The sequence below is a fragment of the Carassius auratus genome, chromosome 50 (assembly GCF_003368295.1).
Source record: "Carassius auratus strain Wakin chromosome 50, ASM336829v1, whole genome shotgun sequence".
In the NCBI taxonomy this organism is placed as follows: Eukaryota; Metazoa; Chordata; class Actinopteri; order Cypriniformes; family Cyprinidae; genus Carassius; species Carassius auratus.
The window spans coordinates 15,566,712-15,581,665 of record NC_039292.1 but is presented as its reverse complement, the minus strand read 5'-3'; the positions used below and the strand labels follow the sequence as shown (position 1 = coordinate 15,581,665).

The following is a 14,954-nucleotide window of genomic DNA, read 5'->3' as shown; positions in this document are numbered from 1 at the left end:
TTATGCATGGTTAGTGAAAAACTAAAAATGTTAAATCACTTGAATAAGGCAATAAAACACATACATAAAATTGGTTGCCGGAAAAGTTGAGAACTGGAGCTTGTAGCCTAGAATTTTTCTTTCTGAATGATGTGAAAATCATCTTGTTTACTCACTCACAGAAAACAATATATTGATTTAAATTTTCTAAAACACTTTTTGTTGGTAAAAGTCATATGCGAGTAGGCGTCAACTATCATGAATATCATTGTGATTTACACCTGAGAAGACAAAGCCCTGCATAATGAGCTGCATAATGAGCCTCTCATTCAACTGTGCCACTGTGAGGGAGGACTAACAAGAAAGAGAACAAAATAAAAGTATATAATTTTATGTTTGTAGTTTATTAAGAATATATTTAATTATCCCACAACATAATTTAATATCCACTTGGGGGAGCAGTTAAACAGTTTATTAGGAACAATCAAAGCTGACTTTCAAATTTTTTGGCATCCTTTCTCTAGTCACACAATCCTTCAGAAATCCTTTTAACAATCTTATTTTCTACCAAATAAACCCCATTTATTATCATCATTATTATTATTATTATTATTAATGTTGAAAAGAGCTGATAATATTTTTCAGGTTTTTTTAGGGGGAATAAATCGAAAGAACTGCATTGTTGTTACATTTGTTAGAGTTATCTCTATTTGTCACATTTATATTATTTACATCAAGCTTTTGAATGGTATAGTATTGTATATTGTTATTGAAACTTCATAATGTTTCACTTGATTATACATTTAGTCAGGAATTATAGTTTGGAAAAAGTATTTGGAAAAAGTCTAACTAGTAAAATGTTTACACTTTATGTGAAAACTAGTACAAATAAATAAAAAGAGACTTACTCATGTTTATGATCTCTGCTGAATAAAGTGCTTCATTCTTTTTTCTGAGGAAATCCATTTCTCAAATCCTCAACCACATCACATCTTTTTGGGGTGAATTATGTCTTAGTCCTCTCATCGCGAAGCAAACAGTAAAATAAAATAAAAACTTGAAGAATAGTCTGGCTGCTTTTTCTTCTGTGTGGGCGTATTCAAGCCGCGTGCTTCAGTTTGAATCTGAATAGCGCGTTCAGCGCGGGGGCGTGGTCACATTAGATATAATGAGCGGAGATATGAAAAACAGACATTGCGTTGTTTTCATATGGATTACTTTATCTCAGAATATTTGTTTTCGGCAGCACTTGTTTAGTTTAAAAGTAGACATTCCAGGCTTTCTATAGATATCTCTCTCATGTCTCTTCGTTGAGTATTCACGGAGTTACAGTTCATTTTAATGAAATGTTTGTACATGACGATCAGCGGAGACAAAGACTGTAGACAGCGCACCTTGTTTGTTATCTTTATTTTATAAGTGCACAAAGGTTTTTTGTTATTATGTCTGTATCCAAAAAAAACTAGACCCTTTACAGATTCGATTGATGTATTGCTCTTATCTGTACGATTAAAACTGAGAGTGTAATTTAAGTTCTTTTCGGGGTTATCAGGTGAAAATGACTCAAAACGCATATATGCGTTAATCGACTCGAAAGGGTTAAATAGTGTCTGTGCATTTATTTGCAATCAAGTCAACGATATCGATGTAGATTAAGTACAGTCTAAACTCTGGAATAACCTACCTAACATTGTTCGGGAGGCAGACACTCTTGCAGTTTAAATCTAGATTAAAGACCCATCTCTTTAACCTGGCTTACACATAACATACTAATATGCTTTTAATATCCAAATCCGTTAAAGGATTTTTAGGCTGCATTAATTAGGTAAACCAGAACCGGAACACTTCACATAACACTCGATGTACTTACTACATCATTAGAAGAATGGCATCTACGCTAATATTAGTCTGTTTCTCTCTTATTCCGAGGTCACCGTAGCCACCAGATCCAGTCTGTGTCCAGATCAGAGGGTCACTGCAGTCACCCGGATCCAGTACGTATCCAGACCAGATGGTGGATCAGCACCTAGAAAGGACCCCCCAACTGAGCCTAGTTTCTCCCAAGGTTTTTTCTCCATTCTGTCACCAATGACATTTTGGTTCCTTGCCACTGTCGCCTCTGGCTTGCTTAGTTTAGGACATTTTATTACCAGCGATTTCATTGACTTATAGTATTTAAACAAAACTGAGCTGGATGATGATCTCATTGAATGCAATGATGAACTGCCTTATTGCTTTATTGACTATTTTCTTATTTAATGCTGTTCAGTTGCTTTGTTAGAATCAATTTTGTTAAAAGCACTATATAAATAAAGGTGATTTGACTGGACTTGACATGCAAAAGTATCATCTTGGCAACTAAGCTGAGATAAAATAATCTTTCTGTTTTTATAACAACAACAACAAAAAATAATATAATAATGAAATACTGTCTTCAATATAAATTCTTTTTAATAATCCCAATTTATTTCTATATAATTTACACAATAAATATTGGCTAAAAGCAACAGGATAGTCTGTGATAGGATAGTCTGATGTGATTGGCTTGTTCTGAGTTTAATTTACCTGGTATCCTTCTACCGTCTGCAGCTGTACAGGCACCCAGGACACGACTGCTTCTGTGGCCGACAGCGTCCTCGCCTCGATGATGGTGGGAGCTTCTGCAGGAACTAAGATGGAAACTCATGTCAGTGAGGTTGCTAGTTCACATGGTTTAATCTGTAAATCTGCAGCAGTGCATCACCCACCATCCTGAGCGGAGTAGATGAATGCGCTGACGCTGAACGGCCCTTCGCCCTGACTGTTAAAGGCCTTCATCTTCACTTCAAACCTGGTGGACGGCGGGATTTTTGAGTCTTTGTGGATGTACTTTTGGGCCTGAGGATCGGTCAATGTCACCGTCATCCACTCGGGGTCATTTTGAGGCTTGAATGCAATGATGTAGCCAAAATTACTGCCATAGTAGTACTGCGGCTGGACCGGCTGCAGACACAAACCACATCAAGACAGCACTTAAACTAATATAAAGCACCATACTTCCTCAGCTGATTAATCACAATATATTCAAATAATACATTGTGCATTACAAGTTTTCTGAAATGTTTTGTTTAAATAATGAATTATCATTATATAATGTCCACTAGTTAACATTTTTCAGAGGGGAAACATGAACATTGGTTAAACATTTTGATAATTCAAAATTTTGGTTTGTGTAAGTGCGGCTGAAGTGGAGAAACAAAGTCATTATCTTTAAATATAGGTATTTTCATAAATTTTTAAATCAGAGTGAATTAAATATAAAACAATCCCCTCAGTAAAAACCTTCAAAATATAGAGAGGAATACAACTAATTTTTGTGTTTTAGTGCTGCTGAAATGGAGAAACAAACTTTTAAAGATATGGATTGGAATTCAAATCTACAGATGCAAAAAAAAAAAAAAAAAAAAAAAAACCTTTTCCACTGAGAGTACGCCGTGTGCGATATGGGTGCTGCTTCTAGCCATAGTTTTTGTGGTCATTTTTGTTGTTTTGCTAATTTTTGTTTTGTTGTTTCTGTATTTGCAAAGTGTTTGCAAGCTGTGTTCCATCTTTTTTGACCTGTGTAAAGCCATTCTTGGAGAATTTTTTGGATTAAATTGATCAACCACATTTCAACCTCTTCCAACGCCTTTATCTACATCTTCATCATTTTCTCTTGTGCTTTTGTGTGTTTTACCCCTATGTTGGTATATAAAATCATCACATACACATTGTTTTGGACTGTTCTGGACCTGGCTCTCATAAACTTTTTGGTGTTTGTGACGTTGTAGCACGTTGACCTCACTCTATTAATCCCTGCAAGCCCTCCGCCCATGTCTACGGTTTAAACAGACCACTGCATAGTTTTTAAATTACAAAACAATAGAATCTTCAACATTGTATAAGTGATTTATTTGAGCTCTAGAAAAATACAGTAAGAATAATCTGAGTAATAATAAAAAATAAATAAAAAACTAATAAGAATTAACTATAGGCCTATGCCAATTACAATACATCCTGAGATTGCTAGAAATACAGCATTTACACTGTTAAACACTCAAACAGTTGGTAATCACATGCTGATGGCCTCCCTAATAGATGGTAATCATAGAGATGCGCCATATATTCAATAATCATACTCTATTCACATAAACAACATTCACGCTGATAGTTGTCTAACACACGCTGATTATCAGTCATAGAGATGGTAATCATGCCAATAACTATTTAACTGAACAGAGATGACATCACTGAATTCAATGATGAACTGCCTTTAACTATCATTTTGCGTTATTGAGACACTGTTTTCCAAATGAATGTTGTTCAGTTGCTTTGACGCAATGTAGTTTGTTTAAAGCGCTATATAAATAAAGGTGACTTGACTTAAAGCCACATTCCCCAGTGATGTCATCATCTCAGTTCAGTTTAAATATTATCTGTGCAATCATTGGCAATCAAGTCAATAATATCGCTGTAAATGAAGTGTCCCCAACTAAGCAATCCAGAGGCGACAGCGGAAAGGAACCGAAACTCCATCGGTGACAGAATGGAGAAAAAAATCGGGCTCAGATTGTGCAGAAGGTTGTGTTTATGACTCATTACGACAAAACTGGTACGTGCTGCGTTTTGATTATGCATGTTTTGATGTGTACTGCTCACACAAATACATACCTTATAAGCTTTCAATTGAAAAAACAGCGATCTGTCATCGATGCTTGAGGCTTAGACCTTCATAATAAAATATAATTTTGTATTCATGAATTTTGTCCCGTTTCATTTAATCTATTCAGTAAACACTGAAGTATGCAAACAAAGAGCTTTTAGTGCGTCAGCATCCAGGTGCAGGTTAACAGGTTAAAGGATTTTTAGGCTGCATTAATTAGGACAACTGGAACTGGGAAAACTTCCCATAATGCCCTATGTACTTGCTACATCATTAGAAGAATGGCATCTATGCTAATATTAGTCTGTTTCTCTCTTATTCCGAGGTCACCGTAGCCACCAGATCCAGTCTGTGTCCAGATCAGAGGGTCACTGCAGTCACCCGGATCCAGTACGTATCCAGACCAGATGGTGGATCAGCACCTAGAAAGGACCTCTACATCCCTGAAAGACAGCGGAGACCAGGACAACTAGAGCCCCAGATACAGATCCCCTGTAAAGACCTTGTCTCAGAGGAGCACCAGGACAAGACCACAGGAAACAGATGATTCTTCTGCACAATCTGACTTTGCTGCAGTCTGGAATTGAACTACTGGTTTCGTCTGGTCAGAGGAGAACTGACCCCCAACTGAGCCTGGTTTCTCCCAAGGTTTTTTCTCCATTCTGTCATCGATGGAGTTTCGGTTCTGGCTTGCTTAGTTTTGGATAATTAATAACCATTGATATCATTGACTTGATCGCACAGATACTATTTAAACTGAACTCAGCTGGATGATGATATCACTGAATTCAATGAAAAACTGATTTGCCTACACACTCTCATTCTCATACCCTTGACCTATGCTCCGGGTGTGTGTTGACGGTGTGATCACTTCTCACTGCTGTGTGCACTTGGATAGGTTAAATGCAGAGCACCAATTCCGAGTATGAGTAACCATGTCATGACTTTCACTTTCACTAATCTGAGCCTGTCCTCCAACAAAAAACGACCATATAGGTCATTTGAGCAAGCACCTTATTATGACCTATATTTACATTTTAAATTTAAGCGGTCTCTAGCAGGCGTAAAAATAATGACAGTATTGCATTGCGTCTGTCGTCATGAAATGATGTATAACGTCATTACCAATCAAAACGCATGTTTATTTAAATGCAATGTGTGGAGTTTTTACACCGATCTCACAGTATTTCCTACATATTTTACTAGGTTTCTTATTCATTCGAATGACCACACCTAATCCCACCCCTAAACCTAACCCTCACAGAAATCATGCTAAATTATGGTTTATTGAGCATATAGATTTTACGTGCACGTCCATTCTCTGGGATTGAACCTATGAAAGCATGATTACATATCAAGGTATAACACAATAATCTACCAACTGAGCTACATGAAATGCAAAACAGTGCAAATAGAAGAGTAGAAAACATTGATATGAAAACGACCTTTTGCCGATAGGGGCGCAATTGTAGTATACGCTCTGATGGGTCACATTTCAGGGATTTGGACAAATGACCGAACGAGTGCATTGGTTGGAGGACAGGTTGCCTAATCTGCTTGGTTGGCATTAATAATGCCTGTGTCCAGGGTCTTGAAGTTGACATATCTGATCATAAATTCATAAACTGAAAAAATATAAACACCGACAATTTCTCTAGTGCAGTAGCTGCTTCCTCTTTGCATCTCTCTGTTAATCTCTCCTGACCTGGTAAGACAGTATCATTATAAAAGATTGTCACATCTAATTTCCTGGAGATTTGGCCCCATTAAAATCCAAAACTGTCCCCCTCAGCCCATTCCTCCCTTTGGTTTACTACTGAGATCAAATTAATGAAAGCAAAGGCTAGGCATCTTGAATAGCTGTATACGAAGACACATCTTCTCATTCATGTGACCCTCTTTTCAGATTTCATATCACAATATTATTAACAGAGCAAAGTGCAAGCCCAACACCATATTCTCTGAGATCAACAAACTTGTCAAACCACAAACATCCATTCTTAATGGTTCTTCTGACCTTTTGTTACGTTCAGGAACCCAGGGAAACACAGGGGATGAGAGAGCCAAACGCAGTGTGGGTTTTAATGGGTAATCCGAATCAGAATCCAACAAGCAGGGGTCAAAACCAAAATCAATCCAAACAAACAAACAAACAAACAAACAGGGAAAGGAACAGGAATATGAATTTGAACAAGAACTTGGAAGATGAGGAAACTCGGAAGGCAAGGAAACGGGGTGACGGAAAGAAAGGACTCCATGAAAACAAACAGAAACAGACCGGTTAATATAGGCAGGGTAAACACCTGAGTGCAATTAACAGGAGTGCATTTGCTGTGATGAAGGGACAAGGCTTTTTGGGAATTGTGCCTGTGGTGAGGTGCCTATGGGGAAGTGAGACCACTAGTGGAGACTCAGGGAAACAGAGACCAGACATCGTGACATTACCCCCTCCTCCACGGAGCAGATACCAGATGCTCCACCTGAACACAAGAAGAGACCAAGGAACACAGAGACCAGGAGGGAGGTGGAGCGGCGGAGGACCAGGGGGAGGGACGGAGGGCCAGGTCCATAGAGGGAAACAGAGAGAAGAAAAGCAAAAAACAAAAACAAAACAACAACAACAACAAAACACAAGTCCAGTAAGGAACATAACGTTCAGTGGCCCAGGGCCAAACCAACAGGGCAGGAATCCAGAGAGGAGCAAGGTGGAATTGGAGCCATGTGGTTGAAACAGAAGCCCACCAGGGCGGCGCAGAATACCACCACATCCATGCAGTCGGGAAAGAAGCCCACCACATCCGTGCGGTCAAGACAGAAGCCCACCAGGGCAGCACAAAAGACCACCACAGTGGGATCGATGACACAAGAGAGCAAGTTTGGTTAGGCAAGTCTGAAACAGAGAACATTAACAAGTTAAGGGTGGCCTCCGTGTCCACAACAGGATCATTCGAGCGCTCAGAGAGTTCGACTGAGACGTGACGAGGCTCTGGAAGTTCCGTAGAGACGAGGAGAGACTCTGTAGTTCAGCAGAGATGTGGGGAGGCTCTTGTAGTTCCGCAGAGGCGTGGCGAGACTCTGGTAATTCCGTGGTGTTTAGACTGGATTCAGGAAGGTCAATGATGACTTGACTCTGCTCATGAAGATCATTGGTGACTTGACTCTGCTCATGAAGTTTAATGGTAACTTGCATTTGTTCATGAAGTTCAATGGTAACTTGCATTTGTTCATGAATATCAATGGTAACTTGCATTTGTTCATGAAGATCAATGGTAACTTGCCTTTGCCCATGAAGGTAGTCGGTGACTTGACCTTGCTCATGAAGAACACTGGTGACTTGACTTTGCCCATGAAGATCAATGGTGACTTGCCTTTGCCCATGAAGATCAATGGTGAATTGCCTTTGTCCATGAATATCAATGGTGACTTGCCTTTGCCCATGAAGATCAATGGTGAATTGCCTTTGTCCATGAATATCAATGGTGACTTGCATTTGCCCATGAAGAACACCGGTTACCTGACTCTGACCTGACTCTGGAGTGTCAACGGTTACTTGACCTGACTCTGGAGTGTCAACGGTGACTTGACCCGACTCTGGAGTATCAACGGTGAACTGACCTGACTCTGGAGGGTCAACGTGAACCTGACTCGACTCTGTTACATTCGGGAACCCAGGGAAACACAGAGATCCAAACGCAGTGTGGGTTTTAATGGGTAATCCAAATCAGAATCCAACAAGCAGGGGTCAAGACCAAAATCAATCCAAACAAACAAACAAACACGGAAAGGAACAGGAATTGGAACAAGAAATCGGAAGACGAGGAAATTCGGACGGCGACGAAACGGGGTGATGGAAAGAAAGGACTCCATGAAAACAAACAGAAACAGACCGGTTAATATAGGCAGGGTAATGACTATCAAGTGAAGACATCTGAGTGCTTTGTGGTAATTGTAGTGACTGCAGTGAGGTGCCTATGGGGAAGTGAGACGACTAGTGAAGACTCAGGGAAACAGAGACCAGACAGTCATTTTTTTACACACAAAATTGACAATATCTATCAGTCCTTTCCTTCTGTTGTTCTTCCGGAAACTACTACTTCCCAGATACTTTACCAACTCTCAAACTTTTCACTCATTAATACATCCATGGTTGAACAGTTGATTATCAAACTCCTCTACCTGTCAGTTAGATCCTATTCCAACTTACATACTCAAAAACTTCCTGCCTTCTCTCATTATACCCATCACCCACATGATAAATTGTTCTCTATCAACTGGTTATGCTAATGTGCAAATGGCAATCTCATTGGCTGGCACTCACCTATTATCCTTTTAGCAGCTCATTAATTCTTAGTGCATTTTATAGTTCCTATTACTTCATATCATTATTATCTTATCAGTATTTTTGTTAGGATTTTTCTTCCCAATTTTTTTTTTTATAGAAACTGAATTATCAAAAAAAAGCACCACAAGTGCAGTTAAAATGTTCACTTAAAATTACTAATATGCATTCAAACATGGTTATCTATCAAGTTTATTTCTAATTACTAAAGTTCTATTATTAAATCATATTTGAATATAATGCTTGACTGACTGATTTTAAGAGTGTACTTTCAGATATTTTAAAAACTGTGCCATTTTACAAACATTTATGGTCCCACACTAAATTAGTCCCTAATACCTGTGTACTTGCATAGTAACTAGATGTGTACATAGTATGTAACCACAATGTAAGTACAAATTGGTACATAGTATCTACAGCTTTAATGTCTGTGTAACTACACGCATGTAACAACCCACTGAATGGTATGTGTAAGTACAAATGTGTAACAGGACATTCGTAACAACACTTTTTGGTAAAGAAAGTGTTACACTTTATTTTAGATTTATCATGTAATTTCTGTGATGTTACACAGCAGCGGACAGTAAGTTAGGCTTTACATATAAATTGTGGATGGTGTCCAGAATGTTACACTTTATATTAAGTGGACAGTTTCTGAAGAGTTACAATGTAAGTACACTGGTGCACAAGCTCCAACTCGAGATCCAACTCATCACACTTTACATTTCCTAAACCTACCCATCTCTACCACCTGGATCCAATGGTTCCAATTACAATAGTTCATATTGTTGGTATGAACCATCTTGAGGGTTTTTACACATGTGTAGTAACAGAAACATTAAAGCTGTAGATACTACGTACCAATGTGTACTTACACTGTGGAAACATACTACAAACACATTCAGTTACTATGTAAGTACTCCGGTATTAGGGGCATTTAATATAAATTGGGACCACACACGCACACACAAACACACACACACACACACACACACACAACACACACACACACACATATATCATCATATAGTATTTATATACATCAGTCTGGTGAGTAAACAAAACAAAAACAAACAAAAAAATTACTAGCCAGTTGTGATTCAATTTTCAAGGTGTCTGTAGAGGGTTGAGCTATGATCAGCCCTGTACTTAAAAGACCTGGCCTTGACGACAAAGTTTTAAATAACTTCAGACCAATTTATAATCATATTTTGTTATCTAAAATCCTAGAAAAGGTGTTTGCTAAACAATTACAGACTTAATTAAACAATCATTCCTAATCATTTCAGTCCAGATTTCACCCTCTCCATAGTACAGAAACTGCCCTTTTAAGAGTAGTGAATGGCATCTGATTCAGGTGGCCTTAGCCTTCTGGTTCTATTAGACCTGAGTGCAGCTTTTGATACAGTTTTACATTCTGTACTGTTACCTCATTTTTCAGAGATCGGCATTACTGACACTGTCTTACAGTGGCTAGGTTCATGTTTGTCAAATAGGCAGACGTTTATTAGCATTGATAAATCCATATCTCATTCAGTAATTATTTTCTTTAGGAGTGCCTCAAGAATTTTTCCTTGGTCCACTCCTCTTGTATATGCTTTCTCTAGGTCAGATCATCCGGTGCCATGGTCTAAATCTCCACAGTTACGCCAATGATACACAAATATATTTTACCCTACAGCCCAATTCTGCCCCCCCCCCCATTTACATTTTGCATACATGATCTCAAAGTATGGATGGTCCAAAACTTCTAATACTTAAACACTTATAAAACTGAATTTTTGTTAGTCAGCGGTAAATCCCTAGTCTCCTCCCAACCTGACCACTCTATAAACATTGATGGAGTTATATTCCATCCCTCTCTCACTATACCCAATCTTGGAATAATGTTTGATTCTAGTCTATGTTTTGAATCCCATATCTATCAGCTTGTCAAATCCATTTTTTTCCCACCTTTGTAATATTGTCCGTCTACGACCTCCTTTAAATTTTCATGAGTTTATTATGTCACAGATGGATTATCGTCTCTCCTTGTTTTATGGCCTGCCCAAAAAAGTCCTGAATTTTTTCTTAATGGATTAATTGCTTCAATGTTCTGATTTATGTTTGTTTTGTAACTCATCTGCATAGTACTTATTACTGCATCTCTTTCTGCTGCTTGGTGGTTCATGTTGCATACTGTGTACACTTGTATTTTTGTGTTTTTTTGTTATTAATGTTTTATACTTTGTGTGCACACTTGTATTTTTCTGTTTCTTTTTACCTTATGTAAAGTGTCCTTGGGCATTCGAAAGGCAATATTAACAATTATTAATATTAATAAAATATTATAAAACATAGTATAAAGTGTCCTAAAATAAACACTTAAATGTGTATTTTAGATCACTTTTCACTAGTCTGAAAGCAGACATGTCATAGAACTATAAAATAGGCAGAAATTGTAAAATTGACAAATGCATGGAAAAATAATGGTTTTATCTGTAGTGCTTGCCTTACATTTTTATCAGGCATAATCAACAGGGTTTTATTTTTCCGTTTTAAACCAAATTAAAAGCAAATTACGCAGATAAAACAAAGTAAAGAGTAAAATGAAATTGAAAGAGATAATTGCATGTTGCTTATTTCTAGAATACACATGACACTGGTCTTCATGTGAGAAACGTGAGCACTGTACCGTCCATGTGATGGTGAGCTCACGACTGGTTCCTCCTCCTCCACTGATGTCTGACGGAGCCACAACAGGCCCTACAGACAGAGAGACAGTCCAACACTAAATAATGACAGACATAACACTAATATTAGTTACTAAGGCATTGCTATGCAATTAGTAGATACTTTGATGTTCTAGATGATTCCAGTGGTGCTACTGTATGTTGTGGCTGGTTTCCCAGAATGCTGCTGGAGGACTAACACATTGATGCTTAATACTTAGGGCCCTATAATACACCCAATGCAATGCGGAGCAAGGCGCAGTGCAAGTGTGTTTACTAGTTTTGCACAGCATTACACAAACATGCCAAATATTAAAAGTTAAATGATTGCAATGTAAAGTATAAGAATTTTTGTAGGCTAATTAAATATATGTCAGGCTATCTATTTGCTCGCACACGAGCAGCTCCATTTCATCTCGGAGACGCGTTCTCTGCAGGTACTGTGATTGGTTTATTGCACGTTACACCCAAAAAACACCCATTACTGATTAGGAGAATAGGGACAACCCGTTTAGACCATGCGAATTTAAAATAGCAAAAGTGGATTTGGACATGGCCTGAGTGCACCTGCGCCGTGCGCTTTACACTTTGTGTTTAGATTGTTATAATAGGGCCCCTTCTGTTAGGTTTAATCAGGTCACTATCACATACTAATGCATGGACCTGGTGGAACGTATGTTTATTAAAGTTACGTAACATAACATGAGCTTCTGATCATTTTCAGCTAAAACTGCATAATATCTGATGAATGAATGCATATATTGATGAGTGAACCTGTAAATGTTTTAAATTTGACTGTTGTTAACATGTTTGGTCTTCGGGCCAATTTTCACATCATAGTTCAGACGCGGGGTGGGCCTCAGGCCTGTTTTAGGCTTATCCTTATTTTTACATTTTAGACATCCATCAATTAGTGATGAAAAAAAGCGTCTCGGGCCAGGTCTGGGCTAGGGTCTAAATCTGAGGCCCGTGTAGACCAATACTTCCTCTATTTCAATCCTTTGTCCTTTATCAAATTCAGACTATTTAGTCTTTGAACTTTAGCTCTGTTCATTTGATATAGTTTATTTGTTATGCCAGTTTACTGTATTTACAGTTCGTTGTTTATTAGCAGAATTTAGTCCTAAAGATGTCAGATGTGGAAGCCAGGTTAAATGCATTTCACAGAAGTAATCAGAAAACATCAAAAAAGTATATGTATTTTGATAGCATTTACCCATTTCTAAAGTTTTCTTTCTGTACTGAAACCTTGAAATATTTATGCTCTGCTTCCAGGTCAAAACAGGGTAAACAAACACACTAATGGCAATAAAACGCAGGTGAATGTTTCCTCAGATGAGGTCAGAAGGAACTCACTGGCTTCTTTGGTGGTGATTTTGGGCGAGGGGTCACTTGGTGGTCCAGTGCCCAGCGTGTTGGTAGCGATGACCCTGAACTCATACTCAGTCCAGGGCGTCAGATTGATCACGGAGGCCATTTCTGCATTTCCCTCCACATTCACTGGAGCTGAAGTCACACAGAATCACTGGATTAAAAATAATAACTGGATTTAAATATTAAAAATAGTGCTTTTAATGGATTCAAATTGTCAGGTCCAACTTTATTAACAGATGATTGTCAAATTAAATAGACATCTTAAACGTGCACAAAAGTATATTAATATATTAATCATAAAGGCTCATATATGATGTATTATCACTATAGTGATGTGTAGTGATGTACTCACAGGTGGAGGCTTCTCTCCAGTCCTGCTGCTCTCGCACGTCTCTGTACTGGATGTTGTATTTGGAGATGGGACTCAAGTTATCTGTCCCATGACTCCAGGTCACCCTCACGCTGCTGGCCATCACCTCATCCACACGCACACCACCGGGAGGACCTGGAGGACCTGGAAATGAGACACGGGAGATGGTGATGTACTCAACATGCTCCGTGGAAACAATCTGGAATATGGGAAACATAACCTGTAACACTCAGGTTTAATTGAATGATCCCATGAGTCTCAGTCTGACCTCTGACCACCAGCTCTGCGGAGACCGTGACGTTGTCCACCGGTGTCTGCGCTGTACAGCTGTAACGTCCGGCGTGTTTCAGCTGGGTGTTACTGATCAACAGCTCTGAGCTGGACGTCCCAGTCTGACCATCCTGATTAACATCCTGATCAACAATTTCAGTTTAATATCAATTAATATGTTTAATTTATGTTTGCAATATACACAAGACACCTGTTCACACCAAGAATGATAATTATAAGGATAACTATAACCATACAATTCGGACAATAGTTGCTTTCACACCAAGATTATAACGATAACGACACAGAGGAACAATATCGCTGGAATCACTTTCAAAGATTCATCCAGCATATATCAGTATATTTTATGCAGTGCAGTTTGTGCAGTTAATAGTTATCAGTTCTCGTTATAGTTACCAAAATTATAGTTGACATTATGGTTATCGTTGCAGTTCTCATAATTATTGTTTTAGTTATTGCTTCATTTATCATTACAGTTATGACCATATTAATCTAGTTCTGTCAATACTGCACTGGATCCCTATTGAACAATGAATGCATTTTAAAATCTTGCTAATTTAAAGCCTTGAATGGTTTAGCACCTCAGTATTTGAATGAGATCCTTTTACATTATACTCCTCTACGTCCGCTACGTTCTCAAAACTCAGGCAATTTGATAATACCTAGAATATCAAAATCAACTGCGGGCGGCAGATCCTTTTCCTAATAACCTACCTAACATTGTTCGGGAGGCAGACACACTCTTGCAGTTTAAATCTAGATTAAAGACCCATCTCTTTAACCTGGCATACACATAACATACTAATATGCTTTTAATATCCAAATCCGTTAAAGGATTTTTAGGCTGCATTAATTAGGTAAACCGGAACCAGGAACACTTCCCATAATATCCAATGTACTCGCTACACTGTAAGAAGAATGGCATCTACGCTAATGCCAGAGGAGAACTTTGCCCTGAGCCTGGTTTCTCCCAAGGTTTTTTCTTAAATTCTGTCACCGATGGAGTTTTGGTTCCTTGCCACTCTCGCCTTTGGCTTTCTTAGCTAGGGACACTTTGACTGATTGCACAGACACTATTGGAAGGGAGCTGAACTGGATGATGACATCACTGAATCATTAATTAACTGACTTAAGTTAAAAAAATGACTGTTATTGTCTTCTTGCATTATTGATAATTTATGTTCCTGTGTGACTCTTTAAAGCTGCTGT

General features: G+C 38.4%; 1 protein-coding gene across 2 annotated transcripts in view; it reads right to left on the bottom strand.

Annotated features, from left to right (window-relative positions):
- Positions 1-14,954, bottom strand: part of LOC113067142 (contactin-1a-like) — an 84,926-nt gene that overhangs the window by 12,932 nt on the left and 57,040 nt on the right. For both annotated transcript variants that reach the window (XM_026239413.1, XM_026239414.1), the window contains exons 15-20: positions 13,723-13,867; positions 13,437-13,598; positions 13,067-13,216; positions 11,674-11,744; positions 2,727-2,961; positions 2,545-2,648 (exon numbers count right to left, since the gene is read on the bottom strand). In XM_026239413.1, coding sequence (XP_026095198.1) covers positions 2,545-2,648; positions 2,727-2,961; positions 11,674-11,744; positions 13,067-13,216; positions 13,437-13,598; positions 13,723-13,867 — 867 coding nt within the window. The remainder of the gene's footprint in view (positions 1-2,544; positions 2,649-2,726; positions 2,962-11,673; positions 11,745-13,066; positions 13,217-13,436; positions 13,599-13,722; positions 13,868-14,954) is intronic.